The sequence below is a fragment of the Alosa alosa genome, chromosome 2, assembly GCF_017589495.1.
Source record: "Alosa alosa isolate M-15738 ecotype Scorff River chromosome 2, AALO_Geno_1.1, whole genome shotgun sequence".
Classification (NCBI taxonomy): domain Eukaryota; kingdom Metazoa; phylum Chordata; class Actinopteri; order Clupeiformes; family Clupeidae; genus Alosa; species Alosa alosa.
The window spans coordinates 35,710,915-35,726,755 of record NC_063190.1 but is presented as its reverse complement, the minus strand read 5'-3'; the positions used below and the strand labels follow the sequence as shown (position 1 = coordinate 35,726,755).

The window sequence follows — 15,841 nt, the reverse complement described above, 5'->3', positions numbered from 1 at the left end:
ATCACAAGGCTAGCTGGTTCGTTATATGGCGAAGCATATAGCCAACTTTGTTTGCAGCAGTGAAGCTGAGTTTGTTGTTAACATTGTTGGTAACTGTCAGGGAATTTAACCCCAACATACAAGAACCACAACACGTAGTATGGCTTTGCCCACAAACTCTGGTACCAAGAGGAGAGCCTGCTAATGTAAGGAAGAATTCCTCACACCATCAGTCTCTGACTCTGCAGCCCAAAAGCTGTGTCTTTTATTGTACAGATGCACACAGAAAATAGAAAGCAAGGCATAGGGACTTCATTGTGACATACTCTTATCTCACCCACCCACACACACAGACAGGGCATACCTGTCAACACCCCAGTTTTTCCCGTGTTTCTCCCGTATTTCAAGGTCATCTCCCAGCACACTCCCGTTTTGTTGTTTCTCCCGGAAAACTCCAGTAATTTGCATGGCCATCAAACTTCATTTTAAAATCATTGATGCATTCAGGTTGCCAGATTGTGTATGAAATACACCCTACACATACACGATCACTTAGTTTCAACTTCAACCGTTTTGTCAGGCTAAAACCTGGCAACCCAAATAAGGAAGTGGGTGCAGCCTGATTCTCGTCGTAAGGAAGCGGGCTAGATGAATGGCCTACTCCACAACTAGCTGTTGTGAAATTGTTGGGAATTTAATTGATTAACACATCACATAAACTGTTATTGAGTGTTGTTGATACACTGAACTTGTTCTGACAGCAAGCAGCTTTGGAGTTTTGGAAGTAGGCTGCAGGCAGGCAGCTGGTGGATACATAACTGGTATCGTAAAGGTAATGGTAGGCTAAAGTAAAAAGCGACACTGACCCCTAAAAAAAAAAAATCTCCGTTTTTTGGAAAGCTAGACATGAGATGGGTGCAGTTCCTGTCTGTCTACACACTTAACTTGTACTCTCTGTTCTTAGAACTCAGCACAACAACATTTAACTTGAACTCTCTGTTCTTAGAACTCACAGCAATATTTCTGCTTACACAAATGGTTATACAATGATAATAATAATTTCCTTACAGTAATGTGACGTCCACAAAAAGGTTACCTTTGTTTTGTGAATTGTAATTTACTTTAAATATATTTTTCTGTGAATACAAGGTAATGTTCTATTTTGAAGTAACAAGGGTTGCTGAAAATACATGTAAAATGTATGCATTTAAAGGGTGATTTCCTTTGTAAAATGGACTTGTGGGTACTAGTTCCATACCAGCGGGGGCAGACCTGCAGTAGCGATTTCCTGTCGTTGTTTGAAAATTCTCATAACTCCAGAGACTTGAGCGTATCAAGAAGCTGTTGCCCTGTCTCATCCTTCTTTCCTGATTTTTCAGGTTGGTAAAGTGTTACACAACACTAAAATAGTATGAAACCATGTTAGAATGTTAGCTAACTACTCTGGCCAAGTAGTTTTGTGATAAGAAGGTGGTTTTGTCTATGTTTGATATCCTGAAACGGAAATGCTAATTCTAAACGATTGGAGCTAGCAAAGGACGTTGATGCATTCACTTTAATAGTACGGATTACTATCGTGGAAGCACCGTGTTCTCCCACTTTGTTCATTAATATAAATATGTGCCTTGTGGTTAATGTTCATGCGGCTCGCGCATGAAGCCTTTTGTTAAGCCAACGTGCAAATGTGTATGTGAGTTTATGTTAAGATGGTCAGTAGTTAATGTGGCCATTACACGTATGAAGTTAACTGAACATGAAGTTGTCAATAGTGGCTCTGAGCATTTGATTCAGCGAAGTGTTAAATTAGTACTTTCATGACATGTATTGTCACATCCTGATCTTAAAAGCCAATGAATGTATTTCGATTTGCTATTGGGTTAATTAGACCATGATTTGTGTATTTGATATTAAGCACAATGTAAAAGAGAGAGACAAAGGAATAAGAACATGTGTTTAATACTGTATAGAATATATTGCTATGGGATTTTGTATTAAAATTGCAGTTGGAACTCATTCTAATGTGAACATGGATTTAACAGATGATTAATGAAACAAATGCACTTACTGAAAGAAAATGTGAAATAAAGATAACTCCAGAGACTTCGAACGTATCAAGAAGCTGTTGCCCTGTCTCATCCTTCTTTCCTGATTTTCAGGAGCTACTATCTGCTAGCACGGTGCCGCTACTGCGGTACCCGTTACAGTAACATAAACGTTTCTTCAGTTAGCAGCAGTAGCCTAGGCCTACTGTTTTTTTTTTTTATGTTGCATTCATTTTCATTGGCAAAAGCTAGCCTAATATGCATGAGAACCTATATAGATTTGAGGGAGCTGCAGCTTAGCATCAGCCGCGGTCATATTAACACAGCAGGCACTAGCCCAGTGAAGGATCGTGTAAGCCCATCCACAGAAACCAGTTTCAAACCAAGCTTGCGCTGATATGATGCATGATCACTGATCAAATTGCTATTTTCTGACAGGATGAGCACAACCAAGTTCTCTGAATCTCAATTCTTTAGCCTAGCATCTTAATGCTGTATTCACAGCACGGTGAATGACAAACGGTGACAAAATGCTGTTGTTTATGAGTTCATAGCTGGTTATTTATCAAGGACTATATCACGTTTTATGTTATTATGATCACTTTCGCATTACCATGGGGTCACTGTGTAGGTAATGCTACGGTTAACTTAACATGCCCACCATTACACTGGAGAGATGTTAGAAAACTTTTAAACTTTTTTTTTTTATTCTCCCGAGACGCTAGTTAAGGTAGTTCGCTCATTATCTCAGATCAGTGAAGAACTACCAGAGAAAACGTTTGGGAGAAAACTCAAACAAGTTAATGTTAGACTTAGACTAGCTGTGTTACAGTTTCTCGTTGCAAAATTAAAAATTCCATGCGCTTTTGTAGGCTACGCAGTCTCAAAAACACTGTTTACAGCTCTTGAGTCGCATTACTAGGTCATTTTTTTTATAACGATAATTTAGAAAGGCCCTAGGCTACACTCATGGGGTGGGTGCTACTGCGTTTCTAAAGAATCTCGTCTTGGTTTTGTACAGAAATTAACATACGTGAAAAGCGAGAAAAAAGGTCACCTTCCGATATTTAGCAGGCTACGGTCTGGGATTTAATTTAATATTGTTGTAATGGTAGGATAACTACACAGTTTACACAATAATTACACTGTTATAAATATTGTATATCAATGCATTTATTGTCTGTCCCAAAATTGTGGCTCTGTCTCTCATTGAACAGGATCTTATTTAATGCATTCTAATCCATTGTCAATCACTTCCGGGAACTTTTTGAAGTTTACATGAACCACGTGACCTTAACGAATTTTGAACACCCATTGTCGCAACTCTACCTTTATATGGCTCTGGTCGATCTGCGTTGTGGAAAGGAGAAGGGGGCGGGTTTCACTTGACAAGGGGCGTGTTTAACTCGCTGAGTGGCAACTGAGTGGGTGTGCCTGACCGCGACTCCTCTTCACTGCGCATGCTTCAACTTCTGCTGCGCAGCCGCACTTCAAATTGGTTGCAAATTTTCCAAGATGGCGTCGCCTCGGCGGCTTCAATTCCATAGAACACTGCTGAATGCAACCACACTGTCCAGTTCTATATATACAGTCTATGGTAGGCCTAGGCGCACTGTTAGCAATTATGCCGAAGGCAGTGAGATTATTAGGCATTGCATCCTGTCACTCAACATCGCAGTTCGGGTTGATAACATTCAGTTAATGCGAGTAGCCTATGGATCGTCTCAAAGTTTGGGACAACCAAACAGCAGTGTGTAGGCAAAGCAAATCCTAATTGTTAGCTTACCATAGCTGTCTTTTCTTTAGGCCTGGGCCTATTGGAAATCGCGACATAAGCACATTGGTTTCTTTTTTCTTTCTTTCTTGTTCGCGTGTTGGGTAGTGAAGCGATAATGCATTTAAAGCAGTACATCATGTGAGCCAGAGCCGATATGGCCAGAACTGCTGCTCTGTAAAGGTATTTCTGTCCCACCCAAATTTGCTGAACTACTTGCGAAGAAGCCTATTCATCACAGACATCACATGTATCACACGAAAGAGCTTTTTCTCAGCCTTTAAACGATGTTAGTGGTTAGTTGTTGTGGTAAACGGTGTGGTAATTTTTTTGCGCCTGTCTCCCTACCCATTCATCTTGGTGGAATACTTCGCGAACTTTCCCTCAACACATGACAAACCATATATCAGAATAAACAGCAGACCTTACCGAACATAAAGGTGTAAAGCATTCCCCTGCACAGTTAGCCATTCCAGAGTAATCCGGTTTTAAATTTGCAGCAATGTCTTTATGCATGTCTCCAACTTTGTGGTTCCTAATGTGTTTCAATTGTTCAATAAGTCTACATGATTTTTAACAGGCCAAATACAAAATAAATTTTACAAATATCGCCTAGATAAGCATTACAATCAGAGGATATACATAGACCTATAGGGCAGACAGACGCTCATCAGTTCATGCTTTGTTTTATCGCTGGATTTTAAGATAGCCTATTATGGCAACTGATTGCATTCCAAGCTACAGTCAACTCCAGCAGGCATTGAATGACTGGAGACTTTGTGAATTTATAGATTGACATAATGTGCCGTCTCTGCGATTGCTGCTTTTGATCAGTTAGATTTATTTGCAATCTCCTGTGGTGGGCTGGACATAGCATTGAAATGCCCGCCCAGATTCCCCTTTCCGCCTTGACCCATTCACACTAGTGGTCGAACGAAAAAACTCGGCAAAATGTCTAGGGGGCTTGGTAGTAAATTTGGCGAGACACTTTGTCCCGCCGTTACACCTCAGTCTATGTGAAAGGGACAGTCGTTCCGCGATTCTGGTACATAAAATCGCGGCGATTTTGCCAGTGTGAAAGGGCCTAGTGTGTTTGGCGAGGTCTCTAGCCAGGGTCATGCAGTGCTTTGCATGGATCGTGAAGGAATATCCTGCCCTGGCAGGAGTCAAGCAGGATCCGTGTGTAGGCCGACACCCCCATGCTATTCCTGACCAGAGAGGAGAGGAGGTGGGTTATAGAGAGGGGAGAGAGAGGGGAGGTGGTGGGTTATAGAGAGGGGAGAGAGGGGGTTATAGAGATGGGAAGAGAGAGGGGAGGTGGTGGGTTATAGAGGGGAGGAGGTGGGTTATAGAGAGGGAGGTGATGGGTTATGGCGAGTGAGCAGACCAAATGCTGCAGCATGAACAGGTAGACTGTCGAGTGGAAACACTAGCGTGCCCACGGTCACGTTTATTAAGAAAGCCAGGAGCACAAGTTTGAGAGTTGCTTAAGTTAGTTTATTTTCTCCTTGACATTTCATGCTCTGTGTGTGTTTTAAAGGAGAGGACAACAGGATTGCATTACATCACAGACATCCTACATCACTAGCATCACCTTTCCACTGCATACAAGGTGTGTATGTGGGGGAAGGGGTGGGGCATAAAACACACATCCTTTTGCATCAAATGTTCTGACATATCAGTGGTCCAATCACATGAAGATCCTCACGTGCAGTAAATGTATGGAATGTACTATGAGCAACAGTAGGTTGAATAGTTTGAGATCTGGATGCATACCACATTTGAGGTACCAACGTTGAAACTAGGGCTTTGGAAGTAGTCTGCATGTTTACATGTTACATTTTCCTTTGAGCGTGATGTGACCACTGAAGGAAAAAAAAAAAAACCAGCGTACGTGTTCAGTGCATTGAGCATCTTTTTCATTTTTAAAAAAGTAACATAAAAACCAATCGTAACAGAATGCCCACAACAAATAAAAACACAATAAAAAGGACTGCATGGGATTTAAATATATAAAAAAAAAAAAAAAAAAAAAAAAAATGACTAAACAGAGATGCAGAGATGCACTGGCTCTAAAAATGGTTCTGCAGCAGTTAAAACTCTAGCCCGTGTAGGGGAACTGCAGCAGAACTGCCTGGCCAGCCCCCAACTCCAGGGCCTTCAGGTCCACCTGGCTCTTGGGCTGCAGCTTCTCTGGGTCTGTGCTGACCTCCACGGTGGCTTGCTCAGGCAGCTGGGCGTCCTCCAGCCTCAGGGTGACCGCGTCGGACCCCCAGTTGAAGGCGGCCAGGTAGCGCGGGCTCTGGTCCCAGCTGCGCAGGTATGCCAGCGAGGAGTTGGAGCTGTGCAGGGGCACGAAGTCGCCGTACAGCAGCGAACGCTCCTTCGAGCGCAGGTCGCTCAGAGACTTGAAGAAGCTGCGCAGGGCGAGCCGCCGCTCCATCTCGTCCTGAAAAGCAAAAGGACCAATCAGAACTCAAGGACGCGGTGAGGTACCACGGAGAAGACCAATCAGAACTAACAGAACAGAAGACTGAAACAATATGGCCGAGTGGTCACATTTCTACATTGAGGAAGAGGTCTGTTTACCTTTGCAGTTCCGTTCAAAGTTTCAGCATCTTCAGGTTTGTACCAGATCATCGGAGGGAACTTGGTGGCACCCTGATAAGAACAAACACCAACTTTAACACAGTGGTTCACCAGGGCATGTAAATGAACACAGAGTAAGCCATCCAAGCAGTTTATGCCCTCATCACTGGCTCAGCCCTGCGGTCACTCACCTCGTCCTCCAGACCGATCTCGTCCCCGTAGTTGAACACGGGCGTGCCGGGCATCGTGAGAAGCAGCATCTGGTTGAACTTCACCAGGTCGGCACCCACCAGCGACGCCAGGTGGCCCTGCTCGCGATCGCCCACGTTCCACGCCAGCTTGGTCTGGTTCTGCAAGCCGAGGAGCTGCTGAGCAGCACTCGCCACCTGCATGCCGCTCTGCTCGCTGGCGCGGAGGATGCCCGACAGAAGAAGGTCCACGCCAGAGCTGTTGAGCAGGCGGCCCACCTGTTCAGGGGAGGTCTTGTCAGTCACCCCCATAAGTAACCTTCAGGGAAGAGAACAAGGAAACACATATGCAGTTAGGGTCAGGAAAAGAGCTTGCAGCCGTGTCCACTAGAGGGCGTTTAGTAATAAAAAAAATGATCTGCACACGAGCTGCACAGTGTCCACTAGATGGCAGCACTGAACAGCACATGTCAGGCCCTCGTGTGTTCTCAAGCCTGTGGTGCAGGACTGCTGTGCTGGGCTGTAGTGCTCCTGGCTGATTCACTCACCCCTTCTCTTTGGTGCCGTTCTGGGGGGCTTTAATGATGCCACGCAGCTCCTCCCAGACAGGAGACGCAACCTCGACGACGCGCTCAAACCCGGAGAACTTGAAGCCGTCCACCCCCTGCATCTGCCAGTGCACCAGGGCCACCTGAGACGGAGGGCAGGAGAAAGCACATGAGCTAGGACCCTCAAGTCACAAGGGACTTCTGCAGGACAGGGCGGACACACACACACACACATAAAACAAACAAAAACATACCTTCACTTTGTCAGCGACGGTCATCATATTGTCAAACCAGGCCTGCTGCCCCAGGTAATTGGGAGTCAAGTCCAGAACCACGTTGATGCCTGTAGAAAAACAAAGTCTGTTAGGGAGAGTCTCAAACATCAGACAGGGACAGACAGACACCCAACTCGCTTTCTTTAAAAAGATGTAAGCCACCGTTTCATGTTCTCCAAAACAAAGAGCACTCATAGCAAATGAGACAGGGGAGGTCTGTTCCACTCATAGCAAATGATGGTGCATATTCCCCAATTCTCTGCCATTACATTACTTGTTTATTCATTTTTGATGTTTGATTTTGTATTCTGTATCCTTACCAACTTTCTATAACTGTTTAACAGTTATAGAAATTAAGGTTAGTAGCCTAAGACCAAAATCTCACTGATCATCTTGATGCTTATTAAAAAGGATAAGTAAAGGTAAATGGTATGGTTTACAGAAAATCAAAGTAGGCCTAGGCTACTTTATTTGTGTAAATTCTTTGACTGGGGTAATTCACAAAGCAGTATAACCTTTCGTATAACTGTCCAAAAAAAAACAGCCACCTAAAGAGATGGAATCATGTCACTATGTTTCAATACATTCATATATGTTGTAATTCATATTAAAGTTCATATCTTTTTAATTCATATTCTGTGACTTGCATAATTACTGATAGCCAACTAAGTAGTAATTTCATATTGGTTTAAACTATGAAATTACACTTTTCTTTAATGTTATTACGTGGTGTTTAAGTCTAATTGACTGCCACTTTAAGGGCGTGAGAGTAGCGTTTTCTAAGTGGATTGGAATAATTGCATCACAGTGTTCGGCTACGAGTGGAAATAATTTTTTGCATAGTGCATTACGATATGTGGATAGAATTCGGGATGTTTTCTAGGTCATTAGTTAAAATAAATGTTAAAAAAATTACTTGAATGACATCATTCTTGGATCGTAGAAGAGGTAAATGTATTGCAATGTTATTCATGTCTGATTTTGGTAGCACTATACAAACTGAGCTCACAAGCTAGCAAACATGACACGAGCTTAAAGGACATCTCCAGGTGAAACATTTGCCAATGGGTTGCATACTGTAGCCTACCCAAATGTCAGTAAACCAAGTAGGCCTTAATTAACTTACTTTCATAGCCTAGGAAGGTTAGCAACACCAGGTTGAGAGATGCAAGTAAAGCAGATCATTAACGTTAGCCTTCTATTTATGGTCATCAAAACTGCAGAGGAGTGAACAAGTTATAGGGCAGTCTCTAGTGTCTGCAGAAGTGAGTGTGGCATCTGACTCAATATTCTGCGCAAGGGACTGTTGTGGTAGGTGAAATTTCATGAGGAAACCATGATGGGTCAAATTTGGAAAAAAGTTGGTGTTTGAACAAAATTGCGAGGTCACCCAGAATTCACGAGGATTTGCTGAATTTGCGTTAATTGTTGCGATCGCAACATCGCAAATTCCTGGAGGGACTGGTAAGTTGCTTTGGACAAAAGTAACTGCTAATGTACATAAACACAACAGGCTAAATTAAACGATCATTACAGGCTCCCCCAAGTTCAAAAATGACCCCTGCTGGTGTGTATAGACCCTTTCAACAATAAAAACAAAAACAACGCTTGAACGTTCTATTTGGTTCCCAATCTACTTCCTCTGCATTAAAGTATGAGCTACACCAAGCGCGTAACTGAAGCGTTTCGTTTGCGACTCGTAAAATCCATTTTAAATAAATAGTCTATTTTTTTCGAACGTACGCACCGCTGTCACGTCTGGTGTAGCCACTTCCATTGATTATAGTGGAAGCTAATTGTTGCAGCAGACGCAACGCGAACGCAACGCTTCAGTTACGTGCCTGGTGTAGCTCAGCCCTAAGATAACATATGGAATGTTAAAACAGAAGCCTTGTGGGGCCAACTATGATGCTGATAGTTGAACTCTTGAAAGGGTCTGTAGAGAAACCGACAGACAGGACACTCACCCTTCTTGTGTGCGGCGTCGAGCAGCGCTTTGAACTGGGTCAGGGACCCGGCCACAGACACAGTGTTGAGGTCCAGCTCGTTCTCGTTGTTTGAGGGGTCCTTGTGGATGGGGCCGACCACCAGGCCCTTCACCTTCAGCTGAGCGAGCGCGTCAATCTTCTGCTTCAGCCCTAGATCCAACACACACACACGAGAAAAGTCAAGGTGGTGTCATCGTCACACACACAGGTCAGGATGAAGCCCAAAAGAGGCCACACTGTAGTGCACTGCCTTTGATGAACAAAAAATATATAAATAAATAAAAAAGCATGCTATGCCTTTACAGCCAGACCCGCTGCATTCCATGCTGAGCAGGGTAAGTAGAGGGGGATGGTGTGTGTGTGTGTGTGGAAACTAGATCCAACTGGTTCAGTAGCCTCCAGCCTGTCATGAGAATGATGTGCACACGTGTGACCTCAGCATTTGGGAAGCGGCCCAAGGCACACACACACACACACACGTTTAGGAAGCCGCAGACTGATATCAAACACATGATACCCCCCCCAGCCCTCCTCTCTCTCTCATGCCAAATCAGCTGTTCTGTGGTCTAGTTGATTACCTTCAAGGTTCTCGGAGAAGGCCTGCACATCTCCAATCTCGTACAGAGGCCCTTCGTTCCACCAGTTCATTTCCGGGAGCGGCTTGCAGCGAGGAGCCTGGATGATGATCCCGATGGCCCCAGCCAGCATCCCGAGCCAACCCAGCCAGAAGAGGATGAGCAAGGCCCAGCGAGTGCGCACCCATCTGCGGGAGGGACACGCATGGCAGTTAGACCAGACACCAATGCCTTTGACATTAGCCATGTTCCATTCATTCCTATGCAATTCAGCATGTTATTGGAGTGTCAACGCTTACCCAGGGGTTCCCGCCACTTTCAGGAGCTCGTCTTTTGACAGCCCGGTGAACTTGGTCTCCGTTTCATCGGCCATCTTCACCTTTACAACGCCGTTTTTTTCCGTGCTGGTCGGAGAGCTGGCATCTCCGTTACCTGCGTCTCCCGCGGTCATCGGCTGTTTCTCCTGCTCCACTTCGTTCAGCTCCACGTCCTTCATGTCCACTTCGGTACTCATTTTCACTGTCGCCGTGGTGTCTTCACCAGCCTAAAACACTGAAAGGCGCAGAAATGACAAGCAACGTGTTTAAATACGGAAGCCGTTCACCATCAAAGCATGCGCAGCAGGAGGAGGCAATTGTGTGATACATTGCATCAGCATCAGCGTCATTACGGACATGTGTGAAGGTCAAGATACGTGTAGTTAAATACTGTGATGAATGGTTTTATTCTTCTTAATTGTCAGCAATAACTTCAAACGAAGAAGAATAATATAGCCTAGCAGTTCTGAAATAAGGGTGATGGGACAATGTATTCAACTAACGCGAATATTAGGCTACATTTACTTATGCTTGACGTACGCTATCGATTTAGGCTGCTAACATTACTGGTCTACAAAGGTAAACGTTATGGTATGCTCCCTGAATGAATGGTAGGCCTAGGACTAGAATTATATACAGATGCTCTTATTCTGGCCATGACAACGCATAATGCGGCATAAAACCGGATCAGTCTAGTTCAATTGATGCGGCAGAAGCAGAGCAAGCTAACAAATAGCCTAACGTTGACAACGCTTTGGTCTGGATGATAACGTGTTTAAAACAGAAATAGATTAAATTATTTTAACCACAACCTCACTAATTCACACACATCTGAAAAAGTCTACAGTAAACAGGTATCGGAACTCCCCCTATTACCGTCGGTCCCGTATTTCCACCGTCTTGCATGTATGTGTCACTTAATATCAATTTCTATACAAACCAAGACGGCAGACTCCTAAAGAAACGCAACCACCCACACCATAGGTGTATCTAAATTAGCTATGTACCAAAAATGACATTTTACCGTGACTCAAAGAGCTGTAGACAGTGTTGTAAGGCTGCGTGTACACAACCGCTTGGAGCTCCAGTGGAATTTTAATTTCACGACGAGAATTCTCGGTCTAACCGTTCATGTGCCGTTGAAACGGTGTAAATAGGCGACCCATCAGGCCAGCACTATAACTCCGAGCGTGGTAAACAAAATCAGGCAGTAAATGCTCCCGTTAACAAACAAACCAGATTTTGTTCAAATCTACACACCTATGGCTACTGAAAAATGTCAGGTTAATTTAGCAAATGTTATTTTGAAGTGTTAAAAAACATCGTTGTTTTAGAATTTCTGAACAAAAGTGGTGATAATTGGGGGTGTTACGATATCATAAATAGGCTATGGAATAGCACTAAGACATTTAGGCTACTCAAGCGCCTTTAGGAATAGCTTGACAAATGTCAACGCAGAACAGCAGAATTAAATTAATTTAGAAATATTGATTACCTTTATAGTTCCAAAAATATAAAACCAAGGCGCGATGTTTACCACGCTTTGTATTCCTGTGCGATCTCGTTGAATCCCTTTGCCTGAGCATCAGTGTCTAACGGCTATTTATAGTGCTACTGCGCAGTGGTCTCGCCAGGCTTTGCGCACCACCCATGCTTAAGGTGGAGTGGAACATTAAGGTTTGCATTTCCGTTGCTAATCTGTTATCAATGGTATGTCATCTCTGTCATATCAATTTGATTAACAGGATAAATGAATGGGCCCTCTGGGTGGTAACCTAGATGTTTTGATCGATTTAAACACAGCTTTTCGCTGACGGTATGCACGGTCCACCTTAACAGTCCCACTCCTCAGGTTTTCATGAGCTGGCACGAATGTCATAAACAAGTCGGGGGATGCCGAGCCGATGCCGATGTATTTCCAAGAAAGAAAGAAAGAACAACAGCTTTAGAAACATGAAACCTATAGCCTACAGAAAACATGTTAGCTGCCTCTTACATGTAGAATAAAAAGTTAGCCTGTATCATAATCATAATGTATCAAAATAATAGTCTGTGATTATAAACGAGGCACTTGAGTTAGTTGATGCATGTGGATATGATAAAAGCAATCATTTGTGTGAAATTCAGATCTGGCCTGGGGTGGTGATTTGAAATGGGGAGTACATCCAAGGGTGATATTATTCTCACACAGATATTCTAAACACTGTCAGAGTGTAATTCAGTGGTAAAAGCTACCAGATTAACGTGCGGATATAGCCTAAACAACAGGCTGGGGAGAATAGGCCTTCAGGCCTCACCTTTCACCCAGTAAACGCAGGGCCACATATGCACATCATATATGGTTTGATGCGCTTACATTGTAGCCTAATTTATGACTTGCTATTTCTCACTGAAACAGGTTGTTCAGTGATGGGGAAAGGAATGGGCTTTAAATACGTTTGCATGTGGACAAGAAATCAGTGTGTCTGTAAGGTATCTCATTCTTCATTATACACACAGGTTATTGCTAATCTTCACTAAACACACATTGTTTATAAGATGCATGTGTATCCTACTCCCGAGTTGTAATGGAACTAAATAGTGTGTGTGTGTGTGTGTGTGTGTGTTTTGGAAATCCTTTGTGCTTGCCTACTGCGGACACAGGAAGCATCCACATCTGTGATGTTAACCTCTGACCCAGTGAGCTTCCACTCAGCGCAGCTCAGTACAGTATGGAGCACTGCTCTCACACACACACACACACACACAACACAGCTCAGTAGGCCTACAGTATGGAGCACTGCTCAGTCACACACACACACACACACAACACAGCTCAGTACAGTATGGAGCACTGCTCAGTCACACACATACACACTCAGCACAGCTCAGTACGGTATGGCACTGCTCAGTCACGGTGGTGAGGGAGAGAGGGACAGAGAGGGAGATAAAGAGAGAGAGAGAGAGAGAGAACACTGCCAGTGCAGAGAAGCCAGTGCAGGGAAATGGACTCCATTCTTCTAGCTATTTTCTTCCCCTCCGAGCACTCAAAACACTTCACAATGTCATGCCTTATATTCACCCGTACACACACACACATGGAATCAACTATGGAAGTTGCCAATCTGCACATCAGAAGCAGTTTGGGGCTCTGTGTCTTATGAGCACAATACAAAGGTGGAGTTTCATTTGGAGGAGGTTTGTTTTTGTTTTACCAATATTTCCCTGTTTTGGTCCGATGAAAATATAATTTTTTAAGAAATGCTATGCTATATTCTAATTAGAATATGGAACTGAATGAACCCAGATGAACTAAATGCTCTGCTATATTCTAATTAAAATATGGAACTGAATGAACCCAGATGAACTAAATGTATTGTATGCTCCTGTCTGGGAGACTCCGCCTGGCCTTGAGACAGCAGGAAAAGCTGTGTTGCTCAACACGTGCGCTCTGCTTGGAACCTGAAACCCGACTCCTTCCTCCCGACTCCAATGCGAGGACGCACACGTGTTGGTGGGCCACGGCGTATATTTAGCAACGTATATCGAGGTTAGACGCGAAACATAGCCTATACATGATATAAGTGTGTGACATAGGAGGCAGACATGCTGAATGTATAGTCTGATGAACTAGTTCTGCAGTGTGGAGGGAGGCCCTGTATTGAAGACGAAGCTGTGGGCAGGGAGGAGACACAGTGTGAAAGCGCTCTCAGAGCCACACCTCCGGTCGAGAGGGGGAGGATCTAATGTCATGTAAACATGCGGGTCTGAGCACATTGTGTCCCGTGCAGTTGTTTTGAAAAAGACAGTTGGTTCTCAGGGACTTGTTTTTGCAGGGGGGATAGAGAAGGGTGAACACAGAAAACATACACACATATACACACACATACACACACACACACACACACAATATATATAGCAACAGATTTGTGTGATGATTTGGGGCCATTATGATTCCATTATCATTGATTAATGAGTGATTTGATTACTGCTAGTTGAATGGTTTGCATCTTTGCTAGTCTAATGTCTTCTTTTGTTGTGGTGGTTTCGTTCAGACACACCCCATGATTTACCTGAATGGCTTACTTTAAAGGGTAGTGGACATTGATCTTCACATCCCTGAAATCCAGCTCATTGTTGTCCTTTGATGGGTCATTTGACAGACAGACACATCACTGTCCTCAGGTGGCAACCTTTAACCTTTAACCTCTGCATTCCTAGACTCTAATGCTTTTAGGAATTCAATGGAGCAGACTGATTGGACTCAAAGTGACAAAACAACAAGCAAACATGCAATGACCAAACACAAACACCAAAACAACGTCGTCATCATCAGCAACTTTTGTCCTCTGGCCAGGAGCCATTTTAGAGCCTGCTGTGGATTTGACCATTCGGTCAGAGATGGTTGAAGCTGAGCCAACCACTCGTATAGCTTTTTAAGCCTGCTAGCTCAGTTCACAAACAAATTAAATGATTAATTCCACGTCCGAAAGAGTGAATTGGTATCATTCATGATTATAGACAATAATACTGCATGCACAATTATGTTTATCTGCTCTTATTGCTTGGTAAGAGGAAAAGTTTATTTTGTGACACAAGTTGACACTACCACTTATGCAGACTGAAACTGTCCCGTTTTTAAAAGAGTTACGTCACTCTATCTTTACTTGGTTAGGAATGAAAGATCTTTGCTACAGTGGCCGTGACCCTGATCAACCACACATCCAGTAGACCAGGAGGGTATTCCAAGTATGTAGTGATGAACTTGGTTAAGTTAACTCAAAGCAAGTGGTAAACCTCCTAATAGAAGAACTGTATGGCACTTGTTGTAGGTTTACCACTTACTCTGAGTTAACTCACCAGGGTTGCCACTAAACCGCACTTGGAATACCCCCTGATCCACATCGGGGCCGAGCTTGGGCCAGACACCTGTCATAGTCAGCTGTGTCATTTGGACTGGTTACTATGTTTCCCATACATTGACTTATTTGTCAATGTATGGGAAACATACCCCCCTCTCTCTCTCCAAATCTGCCAAGCCTCTGCATGCATGTTTAAAGAAATCATTAATAATCGTGCAAGGATTGTTGTTGGCATAGATCGTGATTTAATCCGGTTAGCATAACCACGCGGTGCAAATTTATTCAAAACTGTTGTGTTCAAGTTAACTCTGCTAAGTTCTTATCACAACATAGTCAAGTGTGAAGATGAAACTCTTCACTTAAGTTACATGCAAGAATATAAAAAGCAGTATCCCTAAGCTAAAGTCCCTAAGCTAATACTGTTGGGTTGTCGAAGTTAGCACACTATAATGTTACAGCGACTTGTCAATATCGACTTCTCATGCAAGGCAAGTATAGGCATACATTATTGACTCCGACACAGAATGTTTGCTCAAGATAGTTTGCTTTAGAAAAAACAACTCAAATGCAATATAAATAAAGTGACTTGTCTTGCGTGGTGTCACTAAAGTTAAGTATGCACTCTGAGTGAGTCACTACAGTTAAGTATGCACTCTAAGTGACGTCACTACAGTTAAGTATGCACTCTGAGTGGCGTCACTACAGTTGAGTATGCACTCTGAGTG

At 43.5% G+C, this 15,841-nt stretch overlaps 1 protein-coding gene across 1 annotated transcript; it reads right to left on the bottom strand.

Annotated features, from left to right (window-relative positions):
* Positions 1–5,270: 5,270 nt before the first annotated feature.
* Positions 5,271–11,871, bottom strand: slc3a2b (solute carrier family 3 member 2b). The gene is made up of 9 exons (XM_048237797.1): positions 11,771–11,871; positions 10,258–10,510; positions 9,962–10,146; positions 9,363–9,533; positions 7,375–7,463; positions 7,121–7,263; positions 6,576–6,891; positions 6,385–6,456; positions 5,271–6,244 (listed from the first exon to the last, which is right to left on the bottom strand). Exons 2-9 carry the CDS (start codon positions 10,470–10,472, stop codon positions 5,897–5,899), a joined length of 1,539 nt encoding a protein of 512 aa, XP_048093754.1. The 5' UTR covers positions 10,473–10,510; positions 11,771–11,871; the 3' UTR covers positions 5,271–5,896.
* Positions 11,872–15,841: the final 3,970 nt, after the last annotated feature.

Bases quoted from the DNA above. Each gene is read 5' to 3' on its own strand.
- slc3a2b (XM_048237797.1), bottom strand. From the start codon at position 10,472: ATGAGTACCGAAGTGGACATGAAGGACGTGGAGCTGAACGAAGTGGAG. The intron at 10,147-10,257 runs GTAAGCGTTGAC...TCCCTCCCGCAG, and splicing joins AAAGTGGCGGGAACCCCTGG to ATGGGTGCGCACTCGCTGGG. The intron at 7,464-9,362 runs GTGAGTGTCCTG...GTTTTTCTACAG, and splicing joins CGACGCCGCACACAAGAAGG to GCATCAACGTGGTTCTGGAC.